The 27,150-nt window shown below is 35.7% G+C and overlaps 2 protein-coding genes and 1 non-coding gene across 4 annotated transcripts in view; 1 reads left to right on the plus strand and 2 right to left on the minus strand.

Moving 5' to 3' along the window:
* Window positions 1-1,696, plus strand: part of HEXB (hexosaminidase subunit beta) — a 29,305-nt gene extending 27,609 nt beyond the window's left edge. The window contains exons 12-14 of the mRNA XM_054486998.2: window positions 839-929; window positions 1,052-1,156; window positions 1,527-1,696. Coding sequence (XP_054342973.1) covers window positions 839-929; window positions 1,052-1,156; window positions 1,527-1,584 — 254 coding nt within the window. The 3' untranslated portion in view covers window positions 1,585-1,696. The remainder of the gene's footprint in view (window positions 1-838; window positions 930-1,051; window positions 1,157-1,526) is intronic.
* Window positions 1,613-27,150, minus strand: part of GFM2 (GTP dependent ribosome recycling factor mitochondrial 2) — a 43,005-nt gene continuing 17,467 nt past the window's right edge. Inside the window, exons 9-21 of one of the 2 annotated variants that reach the window (XM_054486989.2) lie at window positions 26,179-26,239; window positions 25,750-25,929; window positions 21,593-21,673; window positions 20,060-20,208; window positions 18,608-18,748; window positions 18,424-18,523; window positions 16,906-17,095; window positions 13,094-13,170; window positions 10,679-10,817; window positions 6,369-6,548; window positions 6,068-6,183; window positions 2,810-2,992; window positions 1,613-2,191 (exon numbers count right to left, since the gene is read on the minus strand). In XM_054486989.2, coding sequence (XP_054342964.1) covers window positions 2,063-2,191; window positions 2,810-2,992; window positions 6,068-6,183; window positions 6,369-6,548; window positions 10,679-10,817; window positions 13,094-13,170; window positions 16,906-17,095; window positions 18,424-18,523; window positions 18,608-18,748; window positions 20,060-20,208; window positions 21,593-21,673; window positions 25,750-25,929; window positions 26,179-26,239 — 1,726 coding nt within the window. In that variant the 3' untranslated portion in view covers window positions 1,613-2,062. The remainder of the gene's footprint in view (window positions 2,192-2,809; window positions 2,993-6,067; window positions 6,184-6,368; window positions 6,549-10,678; window positions 10,818-13,093; window positions 13,171-16,905; window positions 17,096-18,423; window positions 18,524-18,607; window positions 18,749-20,059; window positions 20,209-21,592; window positions 21,674-25,749; window positions 25,930-26,178; window positions 26,240-27,150) is intronic. The other variant, XM_054486991.2, reaches the window with a different exon arrangement.
* LOC129037618 (U6 spliceosomal RNA) lies at window positions 5,533-5,638 on the minus strand. The gene has a single exon (XR_008502862.1). It is a non-coding gene; the product is annotated as a U6 spliceosomal RNA (small nuclear RNA).

Here is a 27,150-nt window from a genome sequence, read left to right on the forward strand (position 1 = left end):
CTATTAAGAATTGATAATTTTATATACAATGCATTTTATGAGGACCAAAAAGCGATAATTACTGATTTTTAAAAAGCATTAAGTGGCTGGGCACAGTGGCTCACGCCTGTAATCCCAGCACTTTGGGAGGCTGAGGCAGGTGGATCATGAGGTCAGGAGTTCAAGACCAGCCTGGCCAAGATGGTGAAATTCTGTCTCTACTAAAAATACAAAAATTAACCGGACGTGGTGGTGGGTACCTGTAATCCCAGCTATTCGGGAGGCTGAGGCAGAGAACTGTTTGAACCCAGGAGGTGGAGGTTGCAGTGAGCCAAGATCACGCCACTGCATTTCAGCCTGGGTGACCAAGCAAGACTCCGTCTCAAAAAAAAAAAAAAAAAATTCAATTTCTGTTTTAAATGCCAAGAGGTAGAAATTAAGGCAGGCATGGTGGTCACAGTCCAGTAAAAAACTATTCCAACTTATATTCCCTGGCACACTACTAAGTAGGCAACCAGGGATTTGAAAAATGGTTTCTGGTGTCCAGATAAGTCTGCATATAACCAAAATAAAATTGTTTAATACTGGCCCACTACATTAATCTATGGTGCTAACACGTGCTGTGAACCGTGGGTCAGGGCTGGGGATAAAGTTTGCAACCATTTTTGGGGGGGCGGTGAAGAGAGGGGCCATCTTTTTTGTGCCACAAACCATTAGCATTTCCCAAGGTCCTGCTAACCACAGGCGAGAAATGTTGCCCTAGGATAAAGACCGAGGAAACAAATCTTGAAGTTAATATTGCCTCTGTGTACAAGCTTTGAACTTCTGAACTTATATCAATTCAGTGATTTTAATTTAGGTACTCAGGAACAGAAACAACTTTTCATTGGTGGAGAAGCTTGTCTATGGGGAGAATATGTGGATGCAACTAACCTCACTCCAAGATTATGGTATGGGATTTACATGATAACATTTAAGAATTAAGGTGCCTTAGCTTTCCTTCTCCGTCTAAACACAAAAGTACGAAACATAAATTTAAACTGCTTTGGGGGATGTGTGATTTAAATTTTAGGCCTCGGGCAAGTGCTGTTGGTGAGAGACTCTGGAGTTCCAAAGATGTCAGAGATATGGATGACGCCTATGAGAGACTGACAAGGCACCGGTGCAGGATGGTCGAGTAAGAAATACTTATTTCTCAAGCTAGGATACTATTAAGTCCAGTGTGATTTTTAACTTTCTTATTCAGTGTTAGTTTCTTTTGCTATAAACAGAAATGTATGTTACCTAACAAATAGTAGTTAGAAGAAACCAGGAATTATGTTTTTGTAAGTAATAATACCTGTAGGTAATAATACCTGTAAAGAAGATATATTCAGACTTGTGACTGTTTTATAGGTACAAAAAATTTTGGTGTAACTTAGAACTCCAATTTTCTTCTCTTATTTTCAGTAATGCTGTGATTTAGTGATTCTAATTTAAGTTTCTAAGATGACATGAATGATATCAATCATATCAATCTAAAATATCTTTATTCATGTTATCTACAGACGTGGAATAGCTGCACAACCTCTTTATGCTGGATATTGTAACCATGAGAACATGTAAAAAATGGAGGGGAAAAAGGCCACAGCAATCTGTACTACAATCAACTTTATTTTGAAATCATGTAAAATAAGATATTAGACTGTTTTTTAAATAAAATTTTTTATTGATTGAACCTTTGACCCTCTATCTTATTACATATAGAGGCCTGGCATCTTTCTCGTGAGACAAGCTTAAAGACACAAAAGAAACACGACTTCGTGATACCACTCTTCCGAAGGCTACTTATAGTAATAACTTCATAGATGAACAGCATGATTCAGGTACAGTGGCTTTAAACAACAAAGCACATTTCTCATTATATAAATTAAAACGGGTGGCTCCAGTGCCACTATCAAAGCTTAAGTTATATCTTTTATCTAGTTCTCTGAATGTACTGAAACAGTACTTTATTCGTCCAATAAATAAAGCAATAAAAATTGTTCTTACTGAAAATGAAGTAGCTAGGTGCTCCTGAATTTCTCTCCAAAAACTAAAACATTTAAGTCAAACCACTTCTCCGGTTGAGCAGTGTATTTTGATCTTGAGGATTCATGGCTTGATAAGTAGATAGTTCTAAGGCAAAAGTAGCTGAGCCTGATGTTAGCGTTCGAAGCACAGTTGAATAACCCTAATCAAAATAATTTAAGTCATTTATATTATCAAATTTAAGCCTCAAGTTTCTCTTCCTGCTGATTATCTTTTGACTGTTAGGGAAAAGTGATGTTGCCACCTTTGTGGCTTAGCCATATCACTTCCTTCAAACAGATCATTTAACATTTTTCAGGGTAAGGTGGATATAAAAATATTGAGGACAGAAAGCAGAGTAGTCCAAGTGCGCTACAGATGTATTTGTTAGATGGCTCTGCCCTTCCTACTACTGTGCTGGCAACCCAGGTGCCTGTCCTGTCCTGTCCTGGAGCAGAAGAGGCTGACTGACAGGGGAGAAGAATGATAACTTGCCTTAAAACTGGCAATGGTGGAAGTAAGATAAATGCTTGGCAGGGAAAAAATGGTCATATAGGCTGGTACCACATTTTGGGACTGTAAATACCCCCTTATAGTGCTATAATCCCTGGATTTTGCCAACAATTTAAATTCAACCACCATTCCTGCTGGTTGAAACTTAACATGTATTCTCTAAATCAAAGCCTTAATGTTTCTTTCAGGTTATTGATTGTCTATTCATTGGCATATTATATCCCCTGAATTAAGAAGAATATGTACTTTTCAGTTACAAAGTACCTACCATAATTTCTGCTAAGGGAACAAATCCAATAACAACTTTGTTGTCCTGGCGAGTCTGAATTTCCTGAATGTTTCCTCTTCTTTGTGCCAGATCTGCCAGGACAGGGCTGAGATAATCTCTAGCTACTGTAACCTCAAGATTCATCAGAGGCTCCAAAACTTGCTTATCAGCTTTCTTCAGAGCCTAAAGAAATTAAAGAATGTTAACTTATCTTTCATAAATAAAAACTTAAAATAAATACAGCCTAGAGCTCATACAAAAAGACATAAGCTTGCTTTAACTCTCTCTTTAAAGGTAACGTTTTATAAGATGTCAACAACTATAATATTTGCTTGTATAATAAGCATGATAACAGAATTTATAGATCTTTTGTATGGTATGATGCAAGGGGATGTTTATAAAAAATGCCTGTGAACATGTGGTCAGAGTCACAGAAAGTCCTTCCCTTTCAAAGATTCATTTGTTCTTATTTAAACCTCATGTTTTTGTTCCTGATGTCTATAATTACAGTCCATGCCATGCCACATGCCAGAGACAGCAATAAAGGGGAGAGCTTAAAAAAAAGGAAAAATTTAGTGCAATAAGGTAGTAGAAACATTATGTAAAATCTTTTCTTATTTAGAATCTTAGATTTCAAAGGCCAAGAAGAACATGCATATATAAAGAATGTGGAAACTGAAAATGTCTTTCAGAATAAAATAATGGAATTGAAAAGGATGTAAAAATTAAGAGAAAAAAATCCTAAAACAAAGAAAGATTGAATTCTGCATATCTAACTAGGGCATACCATGCTCACAGAACTGTTCTTAGTTCTCTTTTCACTATCTTTTCCTGTCAATATTACCTATCTGGAGGGCTTCAAAAACGCCTTCAACATGGCTTCCTCAAAAACTTTAAATCTTCTGCAGCCCATAGTTTGAGTGCTCCAGTCCTGTACTACATTGGCCTGCTTTGGGATAGTGTCTGAATATCAGGCAGCTCTCCAACATGTCCCACACTGAGCTCATCATTTTCTTTTCCACACACTTCTACGCACATCCCTTTTTCTGATGATGACATCAGTAGTCTTCAGTTCACCTTTGACTTCCTTTTCCCCAAGTAAGCTGTAAGATTTTTTTGTTTTTCCCATTCCTATTGCTGGTATCCTAGGTCAAACTTAGTCCATTTCCTGTCCTCTACTATCTCTTCCCTATTCAAATCCCTTCTGTACTTTGATACTTCTCTCTTCAAAACCTTTAAATTATGCTCCACCATTCTCAGAACAAAGTTCAAACTCTTTAATGTAGTTTTTGAAGTTTTCTCTACAGTCTGACACCATTTTACTTTTTCAACACACAACTCCCCTGCCTTCATCTGATACTACAGTTAAAAGGACTCTTATCTGTGTCTGGAATGTCCCCTACCATGCTCACGTCCTCCAAAATCATCTCAGCTCAAATATAAACCTTTCCAAGAATCCTCCCCAATTCCCTGCTTCCTACTTTCATGGCATTCACCCATTTTATCTAATACTTTGGCTATATTTAATTCCCTTATGAAATCACAAGCTCCTTTAGGTAGAGTAAAATATAATCCTATTTGTGTCCTTCTCAATGCCTGGTGAACTACAAGCACAACACAGATGACTCAATAAATACCTGAAGCACTTACAAGCAGAAAGAAGGAGATTCCCCATTAGAAGAAGCTTAACAAGGGCAGCAGTACTTCTATTAGTGTTTTGTTTGAAGTAATGAATTAAAACTAATGACTAAATGTAAGCCCCCATAAAGTTAATTCTTGTTCTCTGACATAATCTTATTAAAAAGGCAAATGAACATGGAAATGCAGACTTTATTTTTAGAAGGCATATTACATTTTGAAGGACAGGCCAATATATTGAGGGCTTGGGGTCAATTTAGAAACTGCATTATTTTTCAGATTACCTTAGTTTCAATATTAAAACCAATTTCCAGAGAAACTTTAAAAATTACTTGGGGATGGGCATGGTGGCTTACACCTGTAATCCTAGCACTTTGGGTTTGGGAGGCTGAGGTGGGCAGACTGCTTGAGCCCAGGAGTTCAAGACCAGCCTGGGCAACATAGTGAGACCTTGTCTCTTAAAAAAAAAAAAAAAAAAAATTAAAAATTACTTGAGAGTGAATTTTCTCAACAATATCGTCATAACTACTTTGCAGGTAACATTTCTAACATACTCTTAGGTGAACAATATTTAAACTTTTTTCAAAGCTTTGTTTTAATCAAAAAAGCTTTTTAAGAAGTATAAATTTAGACTCATGTCAAAGAGATATTAAGTTTGGCTTTCTTAGGTTAGGGGTTTGGAATACTTAAATTAACTTTGTAATTATGGATTCAAATAAAACTACAGAAAACTGGGTCTCAAACACAGTCCAAGTATTAAAAAATGGCTATAAAACCAAGTATAAATAATGCAAAAGCAATCACCTAAAAAATTAGGGTAGTTCAATGCTGAGAAGAATGCATGGAATCAGCATTCAGCATACCACATTCCTCGGAGTTAATCCAGTTCTGGTAGGTTAATGAGGCAGGAAGCAGAGGGTCCACGACACTTAAGGACAAACTCCCCAGATAACCACACCAAGAAGACCACATTGCTTGATGCTTTGAGAAGAGAAGGTGCTTAGCCTGAATCTGCTATTCACTGGGACTTAACTGGTTTCAATGGTCCTTGATTAAAGCAATCTTGTAATTTAATATAAATAGAGAAATATATGGAACTCTGCACGAATTTGCATGTCATCCTTGTGCAAGGCCATGCTAATCTTTTCTGTATCGTTCCAATTTTAGTGTATGTGCTGCTGAAGCAAGCACTAAAGCAATCTTATTTGAATAACAATCTCCAAAACTGGAACCAATATTGGATCTTCAATGTTCTTTAGATTACAGTCCATTTTGGGCCAAGCTAATCTCAAATCTGACTCAAACCTAGCATGCTTGCCTCTAATAGCTGTCTGTAAGGGATGGGGAAAGCAGAAATGTCGCTTAAGGAAGCTTGCCTCTTTATCAGAGTATATTCCAATAACAATCCATGTTACATAGTAATTTCTAAGATCCTCTTTGAAATAAAAACCTGGTGATTAAGAAATCAGAGATTCTCTATGATAAGAACTCTTGTTGACCACAAGGCTGAGGAGGCAAAGACACAAGATAAGGCTCTGTAAACACAGCTGTCTGCAAGATCAGTGGTACTATACTCAGAAGAGTCACCTTAAAGCCATAAGGATTAGAATAGTTCTATACCTTTTGCACGCATCTTGAGACACAGGCAGAAATCATAGTTGTGGAGGTGCCAGGATGAATTGTCAGGGAATGTAAAGTAATTGCTACATCCTGAATTGGGGATCCAAGCAATGGTCCTAGACAAGGGAAAAAAATTGTATCATACTATGCTACATGTGAAGTGAGAAGTAACTAAGAAGTGCAAAGGAATAGGGAGAAAACACTAACAAAGTTAGGAAAAAGACTGAAATAATCTGTAATATAAGGAGTGATTAAATGGTTGAGTGTGATACTAATGCTTACTCTCATTTGAGTGCCTTACCTTGGAGGCATGCGCTGTGAATTCCATTTTCAATGGCCTCTTGGGAGACCTTCAAAAGGCCTTCATGGATACTTTCAGCATACTCAATCACTGGCATAACAGATGTTGTTTCAATTGGCCTTGCTTCCACTTCTACAGTCACAAGATGCCTTTTGTCTCCTAAAGTTCTATCTAAGGTATCTGTAAACAAATTGAATATGGCACCTCAGAGATTAATTCTGGAAAGGTATCAAGGTACTATAAACAGCAAAATTATCATCAACAAGCTCAGGGTCTCATACAAGATAAAGTGGGAGAGAATATTAACAATGGCACTAAATACAGTATAAAAATCAGAGTAAAGAGCTCTACCAACAAAGCATCTGCTTCTATGTTGATCAATGTTAAAAACCTGCTCTGTATCACCTATTGTTTTAACATTAAGATATGTTGAGGCACATGTTACGAAGATTATACTTTTAAACTTTTCAAAATGTCTTGTAGGTGATTGAAATCCTTTTAGTTACAAACTTTTAAATTAAAAAAATATATATTAAATGATAAAACCTTTAGAAGTATAAATTATAGGTAAGCTAATAAAAATTAAACGACTTCAAAACCTGACAACCCACAAAATGTTTTATATTGCGTATTTTTCCAGCAATACTTTATGCACTTACTGTTTACTATTTCTTTCCCAAAAAACTAGTAAAATGTTTTTGGTAAGATTGATAACAGCATCTCTTATTTGCTAAAAACCAACAATCTCCAATATTTTACTGTGTCTGTTACCAATCTCCAATATTTTACTAAAACAAAACTGCCATATTTATGTGAGGGACCATGTAATGCAGTGACTCATGGCCCAAATTCAAAACTAAGAATTAATTATAGTCTATAATTCTTCATAATTCCTTTTTATGCTCAGGTTTATACTGTGAAACATTTTCTATTTAAAATTATACAGGCTGGGTGTGGTGGGCTCACACCTGTAATCCCACCCAGCACTTTGGGAAGCCAAAGTGGGAGGATTACTTGAGGCCAGGAATTTGAGACTAGCCTGGGCAATATAGCAAGACTCCGTCTCTGTAAAAAATAATAAAAATTAGCTGGTGTGGTAGTGCACACCTGTAGTCCTAGCTACTTGGGAGACTGAGGCGGGAGGATTGCTGGAGCCCAGGAGTTCAAGGCTACAGTCAGCTAAGATCTTGCCATTGTATGCCAGCCTGCTCAACAGAGCAAGACATTGTCTCAATATATACATGTTTATATATAAATATACATGTTTATGTATGAGTATACATATAAATATGTACAAGCTAAAAATGAGCATTCATGAAACCTAAAACTACTAAAGAAACAGAGTATTACCAATATCTAGATGCCTTCTGAAGCAACCACTATCATATATTATCCTCATTATTTTCTTTAGTGTTATATGACATATGCATGTATTCCTAAGCAATAGTTTACTTCTGCTTCATTTTGAATTTGTTATGCCATATGTATACGGCAACTTTTTTGTTCCATGTATTTGTGAGAGTCGTCTGCACTATTTTCCGACTCCAGCCCTACTCCCCAACATCTAACAGTCAGCACTTGGCATTCCACTATAAGGAAGACCCCTCCCTCTTCTTCCCTATTTACCTATGTATTATTGTAAGTATGAACTTAGAAATTATTTTTTCCCAATGGTCTATACTTGGTATTCAAATTAATCCAGATTTGGCCAGCAGAGTCTCTTCAAGCTGGTTCCTGTGTCCTTATATACCCCCTCACCATCTTTTGACCATTTCCTCTCTCACACATAGCATGATATTCCATTATCCTTTTTTATGTTTTATTTCATTTTTAATAAATAATTGTATATATTTATGGGGTATGTGATGTTTCAATACATGTATACATCGTGGAATGATAAAAATCAGGCAAATTAACATATCTATCATGTCAAAAAACTTATTTCTTTGTACTAAGATTTATAAATTATTAACTATAGTCACTGTGCTGTGTAACAGATCATGAGAACCTATTTCTCCTGTCCAACTGAAACTCCGTACCCCACTTCATCAACATCTCTCCTTTCCCCAGCTTTCTAATCCTCAGCCTCTGGTAGCCATCATTCTACTCTTCTACAAGTTTGACTTTTAAAAATTCCACATATGTGAGATCATGCCCATTGCACCTATTTTTGATAGTTTCTTGTTCCTTCCTAACACAAGTGGCCCTTGAATAATGTGGGGGCTAGGCGTGCTAAACCCCCATGCAGTAAAAAATCCATGCATAAATTTTGACTCCCCCGAAACTTAACTACTATAGAATACTGTTAACAGGAAGCCTTACCAACAAACAGTCAATTAACACATTATATGTATTTTATATTGTATTTTTACAATAAACTAGAAAAAAAAAACTTACCAAAAAAATCATAAGCGAAAATATAGTTACTATTTATTAAGTAAAAGTAGAATATCATAAAGGTCCTTATCCTCGTCATCTTTGCACTGAGTAGCCTGAGGAGTAAGAAAAGGAGGGGTTTGGCTTGCTGTCTGAGGGATGGCAGAGGCAGGACAATAATCCATGTATAAGTGGACTTGCATACATACTTTAAACCCTTGTTGTTCAAGGGTCAACTGTACTTTCTATCCCCTCTCTTATTTCTTCAAAGATAGTATTTTATATTCTACATCTCATAATTCCAATAACTGAAGCCTTTGCTGGTATGACTACCCATTGTTTCTATTGCCTTTTTGCTCATTGTACTTTTTCTCATGGTTTTGTGATTTAATTTTATTGTGAGTTAATATTCTTTTATGTGTGGAGTATTTTTTTGTTTGTTTGTTTGTTTGAGATGGAGTCTCACTCTGTTGGCTGGGTTGGAGTGCAATGGCACGATCTCAGCTCACTGCAACTTCACCTCCGGGATTCAAGCAGTTCTCCTGCCTCATCCTCCTGAGTAGCTGAGATTACAGGCACTCGCCACCATGCCCAGCTAGTTTTTGTATTTTTAGTAGAAATGGGGTCACCATATTGGCCAGGCTGGTCTCGAACTCCTGATCTGCCCACCTCAGCTTCCCAAAGTGCTGGGATTACAGGCGTGAGCCACCACACCTGGCCATTTGTGTGGCATTTCTTTGAGGCCTGGGTTGATTGACATCTTTGGAGAAGCCCTTTTTTCCAGGTTCCTTGGGATACTACCAAGCCATGAGCACTTTACACTAAAGAACTAAGTTCTTCTTGGTCTGGAGTTTTTCAGGACACACTGGTTCTATGAACTTAGACTAAAGACCTGTATCAGAAGCCTATGATTACAAATTCTCAGAAATCTTGTCCCCTTACCATACAGCCAGACAAGCAAGTTTCCTTGCCCTTTGCTTTTGTGGAAAGGACTTTTCCTAGTTAATTCTTTCCATAAGGATATGGCTCTCAAGCACTAGGTTAGAGACAATTACAGATTCTTCCAGAATAACTATAGCCTATAGTGCTGACTTACTTTCCCAGATTACTACTCCTGCTTCCTTTTTGACTTCTGGAAAATTCTATTACATTCTAGTCAGCTCAGACATTAAAAGTTGTTATTTAGAGTTCTCTAGCATTTTTAGTTTTTCCAGATAAACAGTCCAGAAAGAGAACTCCTCATGCTATTTGCTCCTGTATTCTGCTTAATTTTTCAAGTTTCAGTGAAATGTAACCATCAGTACTTTTCACAAACTAATGAGGAGCTTGAAAGTACCTGGTTATCCTAAACGTCTTTTTTTTTTTTAAAAAAAAAAAACAATTTCTCACAAACCTGTCCACATTTTCTTCTTGGGGGTGAGCAGCAATAATTGTTGTCATGTTTTTTGGCTTAAGGGAACCAAGTTAAAATCACATGTAGAAAAATTATGAGTTTTTACATTTGGGAATAGAAGTATAAAAACTATACTTTCTCAAGATTACTATCAGCATAGAATAATCATATTTATTAAGTACTGAAACTGACTTTCTACTTTTACTTTATAGAGTAAAAATAACACATCGACTTCAAATTCTTAGACTAGTTCTGATAGTGAGGGCTGGGACAAGCCATCGACTTCAATGGCTTACTCTATTCCATGACCACTGAAAAGGGCACTTGGTTGATGAGTGGTCATCCAGGAGATGTTATGGCTGATAATGAAATAGGGCTTTCTGTATTCAAAACAAAATCCTAAAAAACAAACCCCACATACATAAAAACTGTCTCCTCTGATAGAAGACATTAGTGACTGTGAACACTGCTTTCAGCAACTAAATAGAGAAAGAAAGACAGAAAGAGAGAAAAAGCAAATCCTAAATGTTTTACTTTTTACCTGTGGCACGAACTGAGTTTAGGATGGTCTCTCGATATGCCACCTGGAGAGGCCCGAGATAGGTCTCCAGTCCATATTCCCTCTTGATTCGATCATGAATAATCTCTATATGTAACTCCCCCATACCACACAGAACAGTCTGGTTACCAGAGGAATGAAATAAAAGATTAAGGGTAAATTATATTTATTGCAGAATACTATATAAAAGTATGATGTTAATACATATTTATTTTTCATTAATTACAGTTTACTTTGTAATTCTTTTTGGCTCGGGGCTCTTACATCAAAATATTGCTTTTGACTTTTCTGACTGGAATAATGAATCAATAAAAAGTGAATTACCTGGCCATTCTCTCCTTCTTTGACAGTTGAATTATCTGCTGGGCAAGTGGCATCTGGCTAAGACTAATGATGCCAACACTCAGCTAGATACCAACACTTCCCAACCACAAAGCCAAATTTCTGGCCAATGGAAGATGAATATAATTGATGTGGACAGCTTCTGGGTGGTGCCTATAAGAGGAGGGTAAAGCCCCTTTCTTAATGAAAATGTAGGCAACTGTCATGACACATCAGAATGAGGGCTATACCTTGTAAATGGGGGGAATAACCTTTCTCAAAAACCTTTCCCAACAACATGGGCATTTCCCAATCATCCAGGGCACTTTACAGCTTTGTAAGCAGTCAAAACCTTCAGACTAGCTTGAACCTTCAAATGAGGGAGAAACTGACTTTTATCTTTTTTGAACCAATGAAGACTAAAGGTATTAGCGTATTAGCTTGGATCTATGGAAGGGACTGGAGACTAAAGGTCAACTACATGGACAGTATGATCAAGCCCCAATAATAATTCTGGCCACCAAAGGCTCCGGTGAGCTTCCCTGGTTGGCAGTACTCTGCCAAGAGGGTAACATGTCCCTGAGGATAAAGGAAGCACTGCAAATGTTTAAAACCCTCCCAGACTTTGCTTTATGTGTCTCTTTGGCTGATCCTAATTTAAATCCTTTGGCTGTAATAAAACTGTAATCACAAATTGAAAAAAAAAAAAACACTTGGTATAGGACTGCTATACTTTAAGTTAAAAAGTGAACTATTTGGGGAAAATAGTTGTAAAATAATACAAATAAAATGACTTGTTTATAGGTATCTGTACATATATACTTGCAAAACTATATTATGCTGCATAACACAGCACAGAAGAAGAACATATGTTTGGTAAAAAGTGTGAAAGGCTATTCACCAAGTTTTCAGTGGTTATCCTGCAGAATGAGATGGAGGAACAGAGAAAGGGACTTAATTCTTGGTAGATTTGTGTATTATTTGCTTTTTTTTTTAATGTGCCAGTTTTTATTTTATTTCATTATTTTTATTTATTTTTTTCAAGACAGGGTCCCGCTCTGTCACCCAGACTAGAATGCAGTGGTATGATCACAGCTCACTGTGGCCTTAACCTCCTTGACCTCCCAGGTTTAAGCAACCTTCCCACCTCAGTATCCTGAGTCGCTAGGACCACAGGTGCATGCCATCACGCCTGGCTAATTTTTAATTTTTTTTTTTTTTTTTGTAGAGACAGGGTTTCCTTATGTTGCCCAGGCTGGTCTTGAACTCCTGGGCTCAAGCAATCCTCCCAAAGTGCTGGGATTACATTTCGATTATTTAAATAATAGTTTTTTTAAAATAAAACATTTCTGTTTTAATTACTGTTAATCATACTCTTCAGTATCAATTAAACTAAATTACTACCTCATTTGGCTGGCATTTTGGGAAAACAAAGTACTCCATGCTTTTCCAGGTTAACTAAATCAGTTTATCGTTTTTAAAGACAAATTTATAACCTTTTTAAGAAACTCCTTCTAAAATCTTGTATAAACATTACCCTGTCCTCCTAAAAAGAGGATGCAGAATATAATTTAATCTTTTCTTGATTAATCAAAACATCTGTTCTACTGTGCTATATTATACAGTACAGTTCTGCACCTACTTTAAAACTCCACTTCCTCTCACATTGTTACACTGTAGTCTATCACTTCTCTCCCATTTTAGGTGTTTTACTGTCTTCAAAAGCACCTTCCAATCCTCCTTCTAGTATGCTTCTTTTATAAGCCTTAGCATAAAAGGCTCAAGGCTTTGTCTTGATTAAACCTTATTTCAAAATTTCACAAAAAGCTGTCTTCGGGAAGGGCAAAAAATGTTGGGAAATAGTTTATAAATGTGAAGTGTAATTATATAGGGAATTAAGGAAAATTTGCTTATTTAGCTTGATAGTCAACATAAAAGCAGAAATTTGTATTATGAGAGAATTACAAAAGAAAGGTTTTTCTTTCAGGGCACAGACTTAATGTTTTAGACACGCACGCACGCACGCACACACACTCTTATAGAAAGGCTTCTGGAGTTAAGCAATAGTATACCTACTTGTCCAGAGTCAGGATCTAGCCTCACTTTCAAACTTGGATCTTCACGCTGAAGACATTTCAATGCATGTTCCAAATCTATGGGATAAACAACTGTTATCTTTACATTTCATTTTTTAAATAATTTATTATATGTTCTAGTGGGTAAAACAGATGGATAAGCAAACAAATTTTGAAAAAGAAATTTCGACCAGGTGTGGTGACTCATGTCTGTAATCCCAGCACTTTGGGAAGCCAAGACAGAAGCTTGAGCCTAGGAGTTCACGACCAGCCTGGGCAACATGGCGAAACCCCATCTTTACAGAAAAAGAAAAAAAAAAAAAAGACAATTTCAAACAGCCATACATACTGCAGAGACAAAAACAAGCTGATATAGTAATAATAATGGGAGGCTACTTGAGAATGAGTGGTCTAGGAAGGCCTCTCCAGGATGACTTAAGTAAAGACAGAAATGAAAAAACTATAAGCAAAATCCTGAAGAAAAGGAATCCCAGATAGAGGGAATGGCTATACAAGGAACAATCTGCTGTTGGGAAAAACAGCAAGAAGACTAGCAGCTAGAGATTAGTGGGCAAAAGGAAGAATAGCATCAGGTGAGGAAGGAGATGTGAGGCAGGGATCATATCATGTAAGGTCTTGCAGGCCATGGTGAAAAGTTTGGGTTTGCACTGCGAAGCCACTGAAAGGTTTTAAGAGGAACAGTAACATCATCTGATTTTATTTTCCAAATATCAATTTAGGAGCTGACAAAAAAGTAAAATGCCTTCAGAAAAACTGGCAATAATGAAGTGCCAAAAGGAGGCTAAAATTACATCATGAATAAACAGGTACTAGTATAACTCTATGATGAATTATCACAACTATTGAGAAAATAATGTATATTTTAGATGGCATTAAGTATGCCATCTACAGTGATATTTTAATACACTCAATTAACTGATAAGTATACTCTCCCTCTTTTTATAAAAGAAATATGTTAGAAGTTCCACAGACAAAGTATAGCTAAAGAAAAGAGCTGAGCACTGGATTAATGAGCTAACCTATCAGTCACACATTCAAAATATCTTAGGTATACAAACCAGGCCTTTTAGACCCACACTATCCAAATGGTAACCACTAGCCATTTGGGGGTATTAATGTTATGAACTGCCAGGTGCTGTAAATGTAAAATAAACACCAGGTTTCCAAGACTTACTGTGAAAAAAAGAATGTAAACTATCTCAGTAATATTAATAATTTTAATATTATAAATATTCATTTTAATATTATGTATTGAAATATTTCAATACATATTCAATATAATATTGATTATATATTGAAATAATATTTTGATATATTATGAAAATTTATTTCACCAGTTTGTTTGATGTGGCTATAAGAAAATTTTATATTACATATGTAGATCACATTATATTTCTACTGGACAATACTGTTCTAGACCCTTGACATCCCAAAGTGGGCTCCAAGGACCAGCAACACTGGTAACGCCTGGAGTCTGACAGAAATGCAGAATCTTAGGTTCTGGACCTACTGAGTCAGAGTCTACATTTTAACAAGAATCCCAAGAGATATGTATGCACATTCAAGGTTAAGAGGCATTATTGTAGATAATATTTTATTTTAAGCACATACAGATACTCAAGCAGAGTACATGCGTATGACACTAAGTGACTTTTGGAATAAAAATAACTTTTACTGTAAAATAAATTCATTTTAAAATATTTGCAGTGTTAGCATTGTAACAGATATCAAGGGTTATAACTGGACCATGGGGTAAGTACAATGAAAGCACAAAAAAGAAACATGTAGATCGGCTTGAAAGAAGTCTAAGTAAGGGAGCTTTGGTAAATCCCTTCCTCTTGGGGGCTTAGGACCCCTAAGCTAATGCCCATTAATGAGACTTTGGATACCAAACTTTTTCTCCTAAAGTAGTTAAAGGCTTGAGTTCTTAGATGCAAAACTGGCTGGTGCAATATAACTGCAAGCCCACAATTTGAATTTAGGTGCTCATGCTGCATCTGAAATATAAAATGACTCTCAAATATATTTCAAAGAATCCATGGGTTACTTTGTTTGGGCAGCCCCTGCTCTTAAGTGCCTGGCCACTCCTGATACAACCAGCTTGGTTAACTTTGATATACTTAGGCAGCCAGATTCATCATCACCTGATCCTTTTCCACTAGAATAAAAACTATATCTAACTGGCCTCAGGGCATTTAAAGTAACAGAAAAATTGCTGTTAGGCCCATTTTAACTTAAATGCTATTCCTTCAGCAACTGGACACAAAAAGATTCAGTTTCAGTTTCCTTCGGTACTGGGGGCTGTCTTACATGTATACTCAGATTTCTTTCATATGAACTCCATCTGGGGAGGTGAGCAACTATAACCTCTACTGGGCTACGGATCTTCCTTCTTTCTCCCCACAGGGTCCTCAGGAAGACAAGGGAAGGCAATAGAGATTGCTTTTGTTCTCCCATAATCTGTGAGTCCAACTTGTTTTCAAAGGAAAGAGGGCTTCTAATGCCACCTCTAGAACCAGAAGGTCTGTCCTTAAACAGTCTAATATAGGAATTCAGTGAGAGCCTCATAAAGTGTGATGCTTGAGGTGAGACCTAAAGAAAGGATAAACATTTTCCAGGCAGGTTAAGTTCATGGGCTACTATTATAATGCAAGAGAGAACAGAAGAAAAGAAATAGCGATGCAAAAAAGAGCACGGTACCTTCAGGAAATCACAATTATTTTACTGTGGGAGCATAAGGTGTGGCTAAGTACTATAGTTTTATTTTAATTTGGGTTAAAGAGGAGGGTCAAAATGAAGGCGGAAGTTTCAACAAATTAAGCCAGGCAAGAAGGCTGTGGCAGAGACTACTAGCAGCCTTCCACTCTACTCTGCTGCTGCCTACTTAAAAGTCTGCTTTTACCAGACTTCCTTGCAACAGGCTGCCATATGTCTCAGTGCTGGCCAATGACATAGAAGAAATCTTAAGAGAAAAGGGGTATGTTTTCTTCCTTCCCCTTACTCCTTTCTGTTGTCAGGAACTCCAAGGTGATGCCCGAGGCTCCAGGAGCTATGCACTCAGAGAGGCAGGACAAAAAGATTAGAGCCTGGATCCCCAATAACATTGTGGAGCCACTCTAATCCCTGACTACCAATTCAAGGCTTCTGTTATGAGATAGAGAGAAATAAATTTTTGTCCTATTAAAGCAATTGTTATTTGGGGGTTTTCTGCTATATGTAACCAAATCTAATTGGAAATTATAATTGGAATCATGGGTTTTACATACCACACTAAAGAGTTTGGATGTGTGCTAGAAGTAATGAGAAGCCACTGAAAAAAATCTGAGCTAAAATGCTAAAGAACAAAGTAACTAACAAAAGGTCAAACAAGATTATCCACAGTATATAAATATCTTCACTGAGTTCTAGAGGTTGAGGTAGAAAACAAGGTAAAACAGCATTTTTATACATGATGATGAGAAACTGAATCAGTTATGAATCAGTTACTGTCTAATCTAATATACTAGAAGGGCAGTTCTAAAGCCATTACTTAGAATCCCATAGATAGCACTACAAGAGTAAGGAAGAATATAATATGAGAAGAATGGCCAAGAAATAAGAGAAAAAAATGAAGGCATTTGTAAAAATCAAAACATCTTAAATAAAAAACAAGACCAACCACAAGAAATATTTACGAATATATTCAGATAAAATTTACCTCAATCACATAAGAAATCTCTTGAGGGTATATTTTAACTATTTTATATAAATTATCAGCACACTAATTAGTTGACACACTAAGACCATTTATACCTGGCTGCTTAGACACTGACGGGGGTTCTATGGTACAGAAGAAAACAGGTTCTGGAATCTCCACTCCAGCCAATACAAGTCTCTCTGCTTCACTGTTTTGTCTGTGCTTCTTTTCTCCCTCCCTTTCGGCTCTACGAGCTGCAGCTAATGCGCTGGACTTGGATGAGACAATGGTGTCTCCAGTGGCAGTCTGCAAGCAAACAAGATGTCTTGGAACAAAAGTGGCATTTAGCAAGCGCTCATCTTCCACCAAGAACCACAATATAAGAAAATTTTTTTGTGGCCCTTTCTTTTCATCAGAACTTAAAAGAGAAATAAAATTCAAAAAGCTCATTAATAACTTTGCATAAGTAAAGCTAATTTAACTTGCATAAGAATTCTATCCAAAATACTATTGTAATAAATTCTAACAAACAATAAAACACACACACATACACATCCAAAATCATTTGGCAAAACAAATGTACCTTCCTAAATTTTCAATCATGACAAGACAGGTTAGGGAGAAGTCCGTTAGAGTGTTGTACTATCCATAAGAATTTATTTTTTTTTTTACAGAAAATCTCCTATTAACTAAAATATATAATTAACCAGAATACCCTTAACTGTGCAGATTGCTGGCTTCCATGTAAAGCCCAGTTATCTTTTAAAAACTGTAATTTCACATTTAAACTTTTATATTGTGAAGTTCTGTGCCAGTTTCCTTCTCTGTAAAAACAATCCTACTGAAGCAATAGTCCCAATGTATTTGTAGAGCTTCTTCAAATACATACAAGGAGCTCCTGCCTTCAGGGAGACAGAGGGGACATTCCAATGCCAGAAGTCCAATAACAAACCTATAGGAATTTTCTACCGAAGGATCTTCAAAGTTGAAACTAATCATGAAGAGTTAAAATGTTTAAAATAACAATGTTTACTACATAAAGGTCAATGAGAAAATATTCTATTTAATCCATATAAATGAAATATCCTTAGTTTTAACCCATGAAAAATAAATACAGCATCAAGTATTTTCATCGATTCATCCTACAATTATCTATGGAGTGTCTACTATATGCAAGCACTGATCTATGGACTGTAGAGCAGTGAACAAAAAAGACAAAAAACCTTGCTCTCATGGAACCTTTACTAACAAAACATAACCTGATCAGTTATAAGTCTAGGTTAAATTATTTGCAATGCTCAAGATAGGAATAAACCCAATGGGAACAAAACAATATTTTATATAAACTTAAAACACACATATATGTATATACATATATATCCATAAACAGTATGTTATTTTACTTCGATTTGAACTATATGAATACAATCTGTCCTGTCTGTGGTTTTCTGTAATTTACTTTTCTTCCTAGTAAATGTATGAGATTCAGCCATGTTGATAAATATGCCACAATATTCTTTATTCTACTACTGATGGACATTTGGATTGTTTATGGGTTTTTGATATTACAAGTTGCTTACTTGTAATTAAACATTTAAGCTGTTATTTCCTAGAGAAATCATTTGGTCACTTACATGTTTAAGCCCAACGGTCAAAGCAATGTTACCAGCAGTCAATGAAGGGATTTCTACATGTTGGTCAGCAAACGGCAAAAGCAGACGACTTATTCTCTCCCTGTAAAATCACAATTTTATATTAGTAAAAGTATTTTTAAAGAAGTGAGTACAGTTTTATAAAATAACCTAAGCTTCTACTTACGTGCAGTTTCCATTAATATTATGAATGGCCAACTGGGGTTTTATTGTGCCTGAGTAAATGCGCATAAAAACCAGTGGTCCTCGCTGCTTGTCATGGAGAACTTTAAATGCCAATGCGCATAAGTCATCCTTATACCACTGCCTATAAAATAAGCATTCCAAAAAGGCCTATAAAATACACTTCCCATAACTGCAGAAACTTAACCTTAATGTCCCCAAAGATCTCTTTTATCTTCTAGTAGAGCTACTTAGAGCCACTAAATAATGTCTTTGTTACATAACTCTCTTCTTCCACTGACTAAATTACTCAATGGAGATCTTACCATTAATTCCTCAAAACTAAAAATAACGGATTCTCTTCCAAATATTACTTCTATTTGTGAATAATTTCATTGCCAAGAGCTCTCTCCATGAAGGCTATACCTGGGAATATCACACCACTTATCAAGAAATCTGCACAGGGTAAATAGGTACTTTCCAATTATTGCTTTTATGCTCTCCTTCCACTTTCTGTTCATTACATAATCATAAAAATCTATACTATAAACTTGAAATTGTTCACATAACCAACACTCTTAATAGAATGATGTTCTTAAACTGGTAATCACTGATAAGTTTTAGAATTGAGTTTTCCTGCAATTGCCAAATTTTGTGCATCTAAGGAGAGCTCCACATTTTCATTAGTTTCAAAGGAGTTCCTGACTTAAAGTAGTTTAAACACTTCTATGACAGAACTTCTCCAATCTTATTCCCATTCCCTCCAGTTTTTAACTTTACTGTTCTTTGTGCTTTACAAATCATTTAATTCTTATAAGAACACCATGAGATAGGTCCTATTCTTTGCATTTTATAGATAAGATGTTAAGCAACTTGGAAAAGCTAGGATTTAAATCCAATAGTACAAAGCCTGTGCTCTTCACCATCATGCCTCTCCAATTTAGAGATATGAAAAGTTATTAATGTCAGGATTAAGATAATTAAAGTCCATTTCTCTGCCATTTTACACATTGCTTACTCAGATTTTAAAGGACTTATTACTTAAGTACAAAGCTTTTAGTGACAATAGGAGTAAAACAATGACCTTTCTTTATAGCCACAAAATATTTTGAGCTTATGAAAAATCCTGAAATCTAGATGAATATAAATATAACTATAGAATATTTAACAAACATCCCCAGGATATCACTTTTCTAAGACTAAGATGGCAGGGTCAACACTTATACTTTTACACAGTGAAAAGACATACCTCTTAGCTCTATCTGTAAGACATCTCTTTTTACAAGAGATGAAAAATATTCCTTTCAAGCAAAAATTACTATGGTTCCTTAATACATCATTTGCAATAACACTCACCATTATTATTCAAAAATGGTGATTTAACTACTTTTCATAAAAGTATTTGCCTACTTGTTTCAACGCCATAGAATTTTAATATATGTGATTGCATACTTACAGAAATTCACAGTTACACTCTTCAGGTGAAGGCAAGTACATAGTAACAGCATCTAACAAGGGCTGTATCCCTTTGTTTTTCAGGGCACTTCCACAAAGCACAGGCACTGCTGTCTGAGCTAGCGTCACTCTATGTATTGCAGTCTGTAGCTACAAAGCAGAGATACAAATAAGCATTTATTTTGTGTACTGGTCTTGGCCAGAAGCTCAAAATTAGAGGTTTTCTCTAACCAGCCATATAAACAGCACTCCTCATCAAACCTTCATCATTTTGTTGGCTTAGTTTTTAACGCTAATCACTACCTGGATGTTAGATATTTATTAGTCTGTCTCCTATTCGCTAGAATGTAAAATCCATATGAGCATTACCCCTGGAAATACTGCTAAATTCCCAGCAACAAGAAAAGTGGTTAAAATAGGTGCTCAAAAATATTTCTTGAATAAATGAATATACTTGTGATTTAACCTTGATAGTCTAACAGAGGAACTGATCATAAATAAAATATGTAAATCTGAGTTACCATTTCTTCAAATAAATTAAATCCATATTAAACAAAATCCAAGGGAAAAATGAGAAATCCAAGTAGGAAAATTTTTAGAAAGATTTCAAAAAAACAAGAAAAGCTTGAGTGTGTTTGCAAGCTATTATTGGTGGGTCAATTCTACTTTAGATTGTGAGCTCTTTAAAAACATAAATCATGTTATGTGAAGATAGGGTACAATAAATATCACATTTAAACACTCAAAAATAAAGTTTCAAAATTGACATTTCATTCAAAAGAAAAAATCACTTTTTTTCATTCTAACTTATGAGTGGCTCAAAAATATGTTTCAGCTCCTGTGTTTTTAATTATTTTAATGAATACTAAGTGAATTTGCTAGGCTCATCTTTGGCTCATTTTACAGGTTATTACTTAGAAACACTTTGCTTGGCAACTCTTATGTTTCATAAAGAAAAATAAACAGTAAATTTGCCAAATTCATGGGGAAAGTCCCTGGCAGAACAAAACACAGTTTCCTTCAAGAAATCTGTCATAATTCAATTACTATCAATATTTTAATTGCCTCTTCTCTGGCTTACTGTATGTCAAAAGACAAAAACAAAGAACTGTAATGAGTTTCCATGAAAAATTTAAAAAGATTCAGAAAATAATGTTCTCAGAAAAATGGTAATTGTAGTAGCCTGAAACAACAGTAAATTTTAATGTAAACTTTCTGTGATTTCCCTGAACATCCTTAGAGGAATTATCAGGATGAAAAGACTGCAGAGAATGAGTAGTTAACTGATGCGGACTCAATAGAAGTTAAACAGATTCAATTTTTAATCTTGTAAAGTATGTATGAAAGTAATAAATCACTGCCATTAAGTATTGTATTAGTAGTGACTTTAACTTAATGTTCTCCTAACTTTAAATTTACCACTTTCTAATAATATGCACGGTTTAAAAAAAAATACACACACATCAAAGGCAGAGAAATCAAACTACATCCAATTAGTAAAATTTTGCCAAAGCTACCGAATAATAAAATTTACCTTTTCAGCTGGTAACAAATCAAAATTCTCACTAAATTCTTCTAAAACCAAGTCAGCAAATTCATCATCCAAATCTGCAACCTATAAAGAAAGGTTTTAGAGTTCTATAACTTGCATTTACTTTTATTAACTTGTCCAAACACCATAAACAGACAATATTCAAATATTTCAAGACAGCTACCTTACCTAGGCCAAGCAACTCTTCACTTCTGCTAAAGAGATAAAGAAAAATGTTTTTCTTTGAAAGGAAAAGAAATGGAAAACTAAAGATACTATTAGGAGTTTCCTAAATTCACAGAAAGCCAGAGTCTGATAAAGCATCTTAATTAAGTGCTGTCAGTGTGCTCAAAAGAAATCAAAGAAAATATGCAACTTACAATGATAGCACATACAATGGATTCGCCTTTCTTAGATAAATTTGGAGGTTTTAGTTTATAAAAAAGTTTCATCTGGTTTTCCTCTAATATTCTGAATGTTCACCAGATCTCCCAAGACAGTCAAACTAAGAGAATTAGTGTTGCTGTAATCCCGCACTGAAGAAATACATTTATGTTAGGGAAGGGAGGCGTAGGCAATATTTCAATAATATAAATGCAATTGTCTATTTCACATTCTTTTTATAACCATCCGCCTATACGAAATGGAATCATTCAGCTGACAAATTAATAAAACAGCTTCAAAAGCGTATAACAGTACAAGGGAGCAAAACATTCAAACTTGGTAAAAAAAAAAAACCACACTGTTAACAGGATTAAGTATAGCAGAAATGTACCTAACCATCTTTCTGGAAAGCATTATATGTGATGGTTAAGCTCAGCTTCTGGAATCAGACTACCTAGAAATGGTTCCACCACTTACCAGCTTGTTCAAATTTTGGTCAAGTTATTTCACCTCTCTGCCTTAGTAACTCACAGAGATGATAGTAGTATCTACTTCTTGAGGCTGTTATAAAGATTAAATAACCAATTCAAATTATGCTTTAAGAATATATGCTAGTGTATAATAAGTATTAGCTATTATTACTGTGCACCTTCAATATTGGAAGTTGATTCTATTCCACACTAATCTTATCCACTAATTTAAAGGAAAATTTTAAATTATGGCAAAATATACACAACATAAAATTTACCATTGTACTCTTTTTTTTTTGATACGGAGTCTGGCTCTCACCTAGGCTGGAGTGCAATGGTGCAATCTCGGCTCACTGCAACCTCTGCCTCCTGGGTTCAAGCGATTCTCCTGCTTCAGCCTCCTGAGTAGCTAGGATTACAGGCGCACGCCACCACGCCCAGCTAATTTTTTTGTATTTTTAGTAGACACAGAGTTTCACCATGTTGGTCAGGCTGGTCTTGAACTCCTGACCTCGTGATCTGCCCACCTCAGCCTCCCAAAGTGCTGGGATTACAGGCATGAGCCATCGCGCCCAGCCCACTGTACTCTTGTACAGTTCAGTAATGTTAAGTACTTTCACATTATTGCACAATAAATCTCCAGAACTCTTTTCAACTTGCAAAACAAACTCCATACACATTAATTAAACAACACTCTATTCTCTCTGCCCTTCCCCAGCCCATAGCAACTACCATTTTACTTTCTGTCTCTGAATCTGATTACTCTGGATCCATGGATTTGGGTTGCTTCTACCTTTTGGCTATTGTGAAGAATGCTGCTAAGAACATGTGTGTGCAAATATCTCTTTGAGACTCTGTTTTCAATTCTTTTGAGTTATATACCCAAAAAGTGGAACTGTTGGGTAATATAGTAACTCCATATTTAATTTTTTGAGGAATCGCCATATTGTTTTCCATAGTGGCTGCAACATTTACATTCCTACCAACAGTGTGCAAAGTTATAATTCTCCACACCTTTGCCAACACCTATTTTCTGTATTTGACAGTAGGCATCCTAATGGGTGTGAAGTAGTCTTATTCTGTAAATTTTATACATACTTATGTGTTTCTTATAATTAGCATATTATTAGCTACTGACAGTCTCAGATTCTTTCTAAGATTTCTGTCACATACTATCACATCCTAGAAGACCACAAGACATGGGCAAGTGTGTGTTGGCTCCTCAACTAGATTACAAGATCCTTCCTAAGTTTATTCTTATAGCTCTTCTGTATTAAAACAACACAAAAAAAACTCAAAGAGGAATGAATTATTAATAAACGTCAATTCCACTTTTATATCTTCTATGCTCCCCAAATTAAAAAAGCAGTATAACAAAGCGGGTAAGAGCTTTAGCTCTAAACTGAGATTAACCTGGGTTCAGATTCTAGCTCAGCCACTTTATTAGCTGTGTGACAACTTTTTTAAGCATTTGAGCTGCTGTTTCCCCATCTGTAAAATGGGGACAGTATAAGGTTCTTGTGAGGGTTTAATTAAAAAGTATACGTAAAGCACTTAACCTAGCACACAGTAGGCCCTCATTAACTCAATAACAAAAATAACAATTATTATGTTAATGATAAAGTTGCAATGATTACTACAGTCAGGCATCAGTTAGTGACAGGGATAAGTTCTGAGAAATGTGGTGTTAGGTGATTTCGTCATTCTACCAACATCATAGAGTGTACTTACATAAACCTAGATGGCATAGCCTGCTTTTACACCAAGGCTATGGCCTATTACTCCTAGGCTACAAATCCGTACAGCATGTTACTGTACTGAATACTGTAGGCAGTTGTAACACAATGGTAAGTATTTGTGTATCTCAACATAGAAAAGGTACAGGAAAAATATAGTATTATAATCTTATGGCACTGTCAACATTCATGTCGTCTGTTGTTGACTAAAATGTCATCATGAAGTACATGACTATACTTCAAAAAAAAAAAAAAAAAAACTACGTAAAAAAGATGGGTGAAAAAAAATTAATGCTGACAAAATTTATTTGGACCAATTCAATTTAGAAGTGAAAAACCAAGGGCTCTGATTCAAATGTTTTTCTCTACCAAAATATTCAAGAAATTAAGATATGTTTTACTTATTGCCGTTTATACTAACAATATAAAATTACAAATATTAATAATCTTGCTATTTTGAAGATTATAATTTTGAAGGTGGATGAGGCCCAGAGCTATATACCAACTATAAAACTGACGGTTTTAAAATTTTCTAAATAATTTGACATCTGGTGAAAGGTAAAGTAAAAGACATGCATATCCTTTGACCTAGCAATGCTACTCCTTAGTTTAATCCTAAAGAAACTACTGCCCATGTGCACAAGTAGATACAGAAATGTTCATAGCCACATTGTTTGTAACAGCAAAAAAGAGAAACAACCTCAAAGCCCATCCACAGGAGAATACCCAATAAAGTGTGGTAAAATCATATATTATAACAATATACAAGATTGAAATGAATAGACTATAACTACACATATTTGCAACATGGATAAAGTTCCAACAATGTTGAGCAATGTCATAAAATACAAACAATATCATTTCATTTATGTAAAGTTCAAAACATGTAAACCTAGGTTCTTTAAGGATTTATGGTAAACTAAAGAAAAGCAAATGAGGCCCAGCGCAGTGGTTCACGCTGGTAATCCTAGCACTTTGGGAGGCTGAGGTGGGCGGAACCCCTGACCACCTGAGGTCAGGGGTTCGAGACCAGCCTGGCCAACATGATGAAACCCCATCTCTACCAAAAAAAAAAAAAAAAATTAGCTTGGAGTGGTGGTGTGTGCCTGTAATCCCAGCTACCCAGGAGGCTGAGGCAGGAGAATCGCTGGAACCTGGGAGATAGAGGCTGCAGTGAGCTGAGATCGTGCCATTGCACTCCAGCCTAGGCCACAGAGCAAGACTCCGTCTCAACGAAAAGCAAATGAAAGAGAAATACTGAAATAGTAATTTGGGGGACAGGTAGATGATTCGTGGGACAAAAAGATGAACACAAAATGGCACATAGCGTTTACATTGTATTAGGTATTATAAGTAATTTAGAAATGATTTAAGTATAGAGGAAGACATGAATAGGTTATATGCAAATACTACATCATTTTATATCAGGGACTTGAGCATCTGCAGATTTTGGTATCCACAGGAGGTCCTGCAACCAATCCCCCAGAGATGCTGAAGTATGACTATATTCTATTTCTTAAGATGAGTGGTGCACACATTGGTGTTCATTTTATCATTCATTATACTTTACTTGTTCAATTAAGGCATTCCTTGCTTCAGTTGTTTCCTTCAGCAATTCAGGATCATTCATTTCCAAGAGGGGCTTTCTCTCAAAGTCTTTTCCATCATTTGAATTGCAATTCCAAAGAAGTTTTTCTTTCGTTACTACATCCACCACTCCTTTGAAAGTTTTGGCTTCACCAATTGGTAACTGTAAGTCAGAGTGAGATTAACATTATTAAATGATCACTCACTGAAAACTATATTGATGACAAGTCTTTTCTAATTGTACCATTTTCCCCAAAATGTCTATTATCACCATTACTATAATCTGTGGCTATTTCTATTTATACCCCAACTTCTTCAAAAATGATTTGAGACAGCTTTAGAAATGTATATATTGTCACAAAATAAATTAATGAGGAAACTGAGAAGAAGCTGATGCTATTAACCAATTTACCTGTAAAAGCAAAGGCTTTGCCTTTAACTTCTCTCTGATGCTTTCAACTGCATACTTAAAGCTGTAGAAAGCAAAATAATTATAGTTAAAAACATGGTTAAAAATTATTTACCAAAGGTATCAAAAGAGGAAAAAAAAACTCTTTCAGGTTTTAAGAACGTTTTCTAAAATTTTAACCTACTTTATTCTCCTTAACACTCACTATTTAACAGTTTTCCATAGGAAAATGTCTGGAATAAACTTTTATGTCAATTTCAGATATCAGTAATTACCCTAATCCAGCCACAGAGCTGTTTAGGGTATTATTATTGTGAGCTTCGCATAACTATACTTTGCAATTAATATTAAAGGAATTGATCAAGGTAACATGGATAATAAATTGCAGTTGGGATTCCAATGCAAGATTTGTGATAAGCCAAGGATTCTTTCCTCTACAACTAGGTTTGCTACCATACAAGGCTACCAGCTTTCCTCCAAAAGCCTGCCTAGTCTTTGGCATTCTTCATATCGTATGCTATGCTATTCATTTCTATGCTAACACTGCAGCTGGCTACCTATAGAACACATGCCATCTTTGGCACACAACCTGATTTATACATACATGCAGGTCATTCCAGTCCCATTGTTTTTTCAGAACCAGCCTATTTTCCAGTCATCTCCCTCCCCATTGCCAAAGGCACTGTCTGACAATAAATAAGTACACTTCCATCTACCACAAGGAACTCCAAGCAGAAAAGGGTCAGAACTTGAGGCTAGTACATTTTAAAGGTTGCTGGGCTATTACTAATCAAGACAAGGTTCTTTAAACAAACAACCTCAGAATTACTATAGAGAAGGAGATAAACACAAAGCATATTAATTACTGTGTAGTTTTAGGGGAGGTATAGTTTATGTTTCATTTTTGCCATTCTCCCATCACAGGCCACAATCTCTCCCTATCACATTTGTTCTAGAATTTTTAATATTCTTGAT

This window comes from Pongo pygmaeus, chromosome 4 (assembly GCF_028885625.2).
Source record: "Pongo pygmaeus isolate AG05252 chromosome 4, NHGRI_mPonPyg2-v2.0_pri, whole genome shotgun sequence".
In the NCBI taxonomy this organism is placed as follows: Eukaryota; Metazoa; Chordata; class Mammalia; order Primates; family Hominidae; genus Pongo; species Pongo pygmaeus.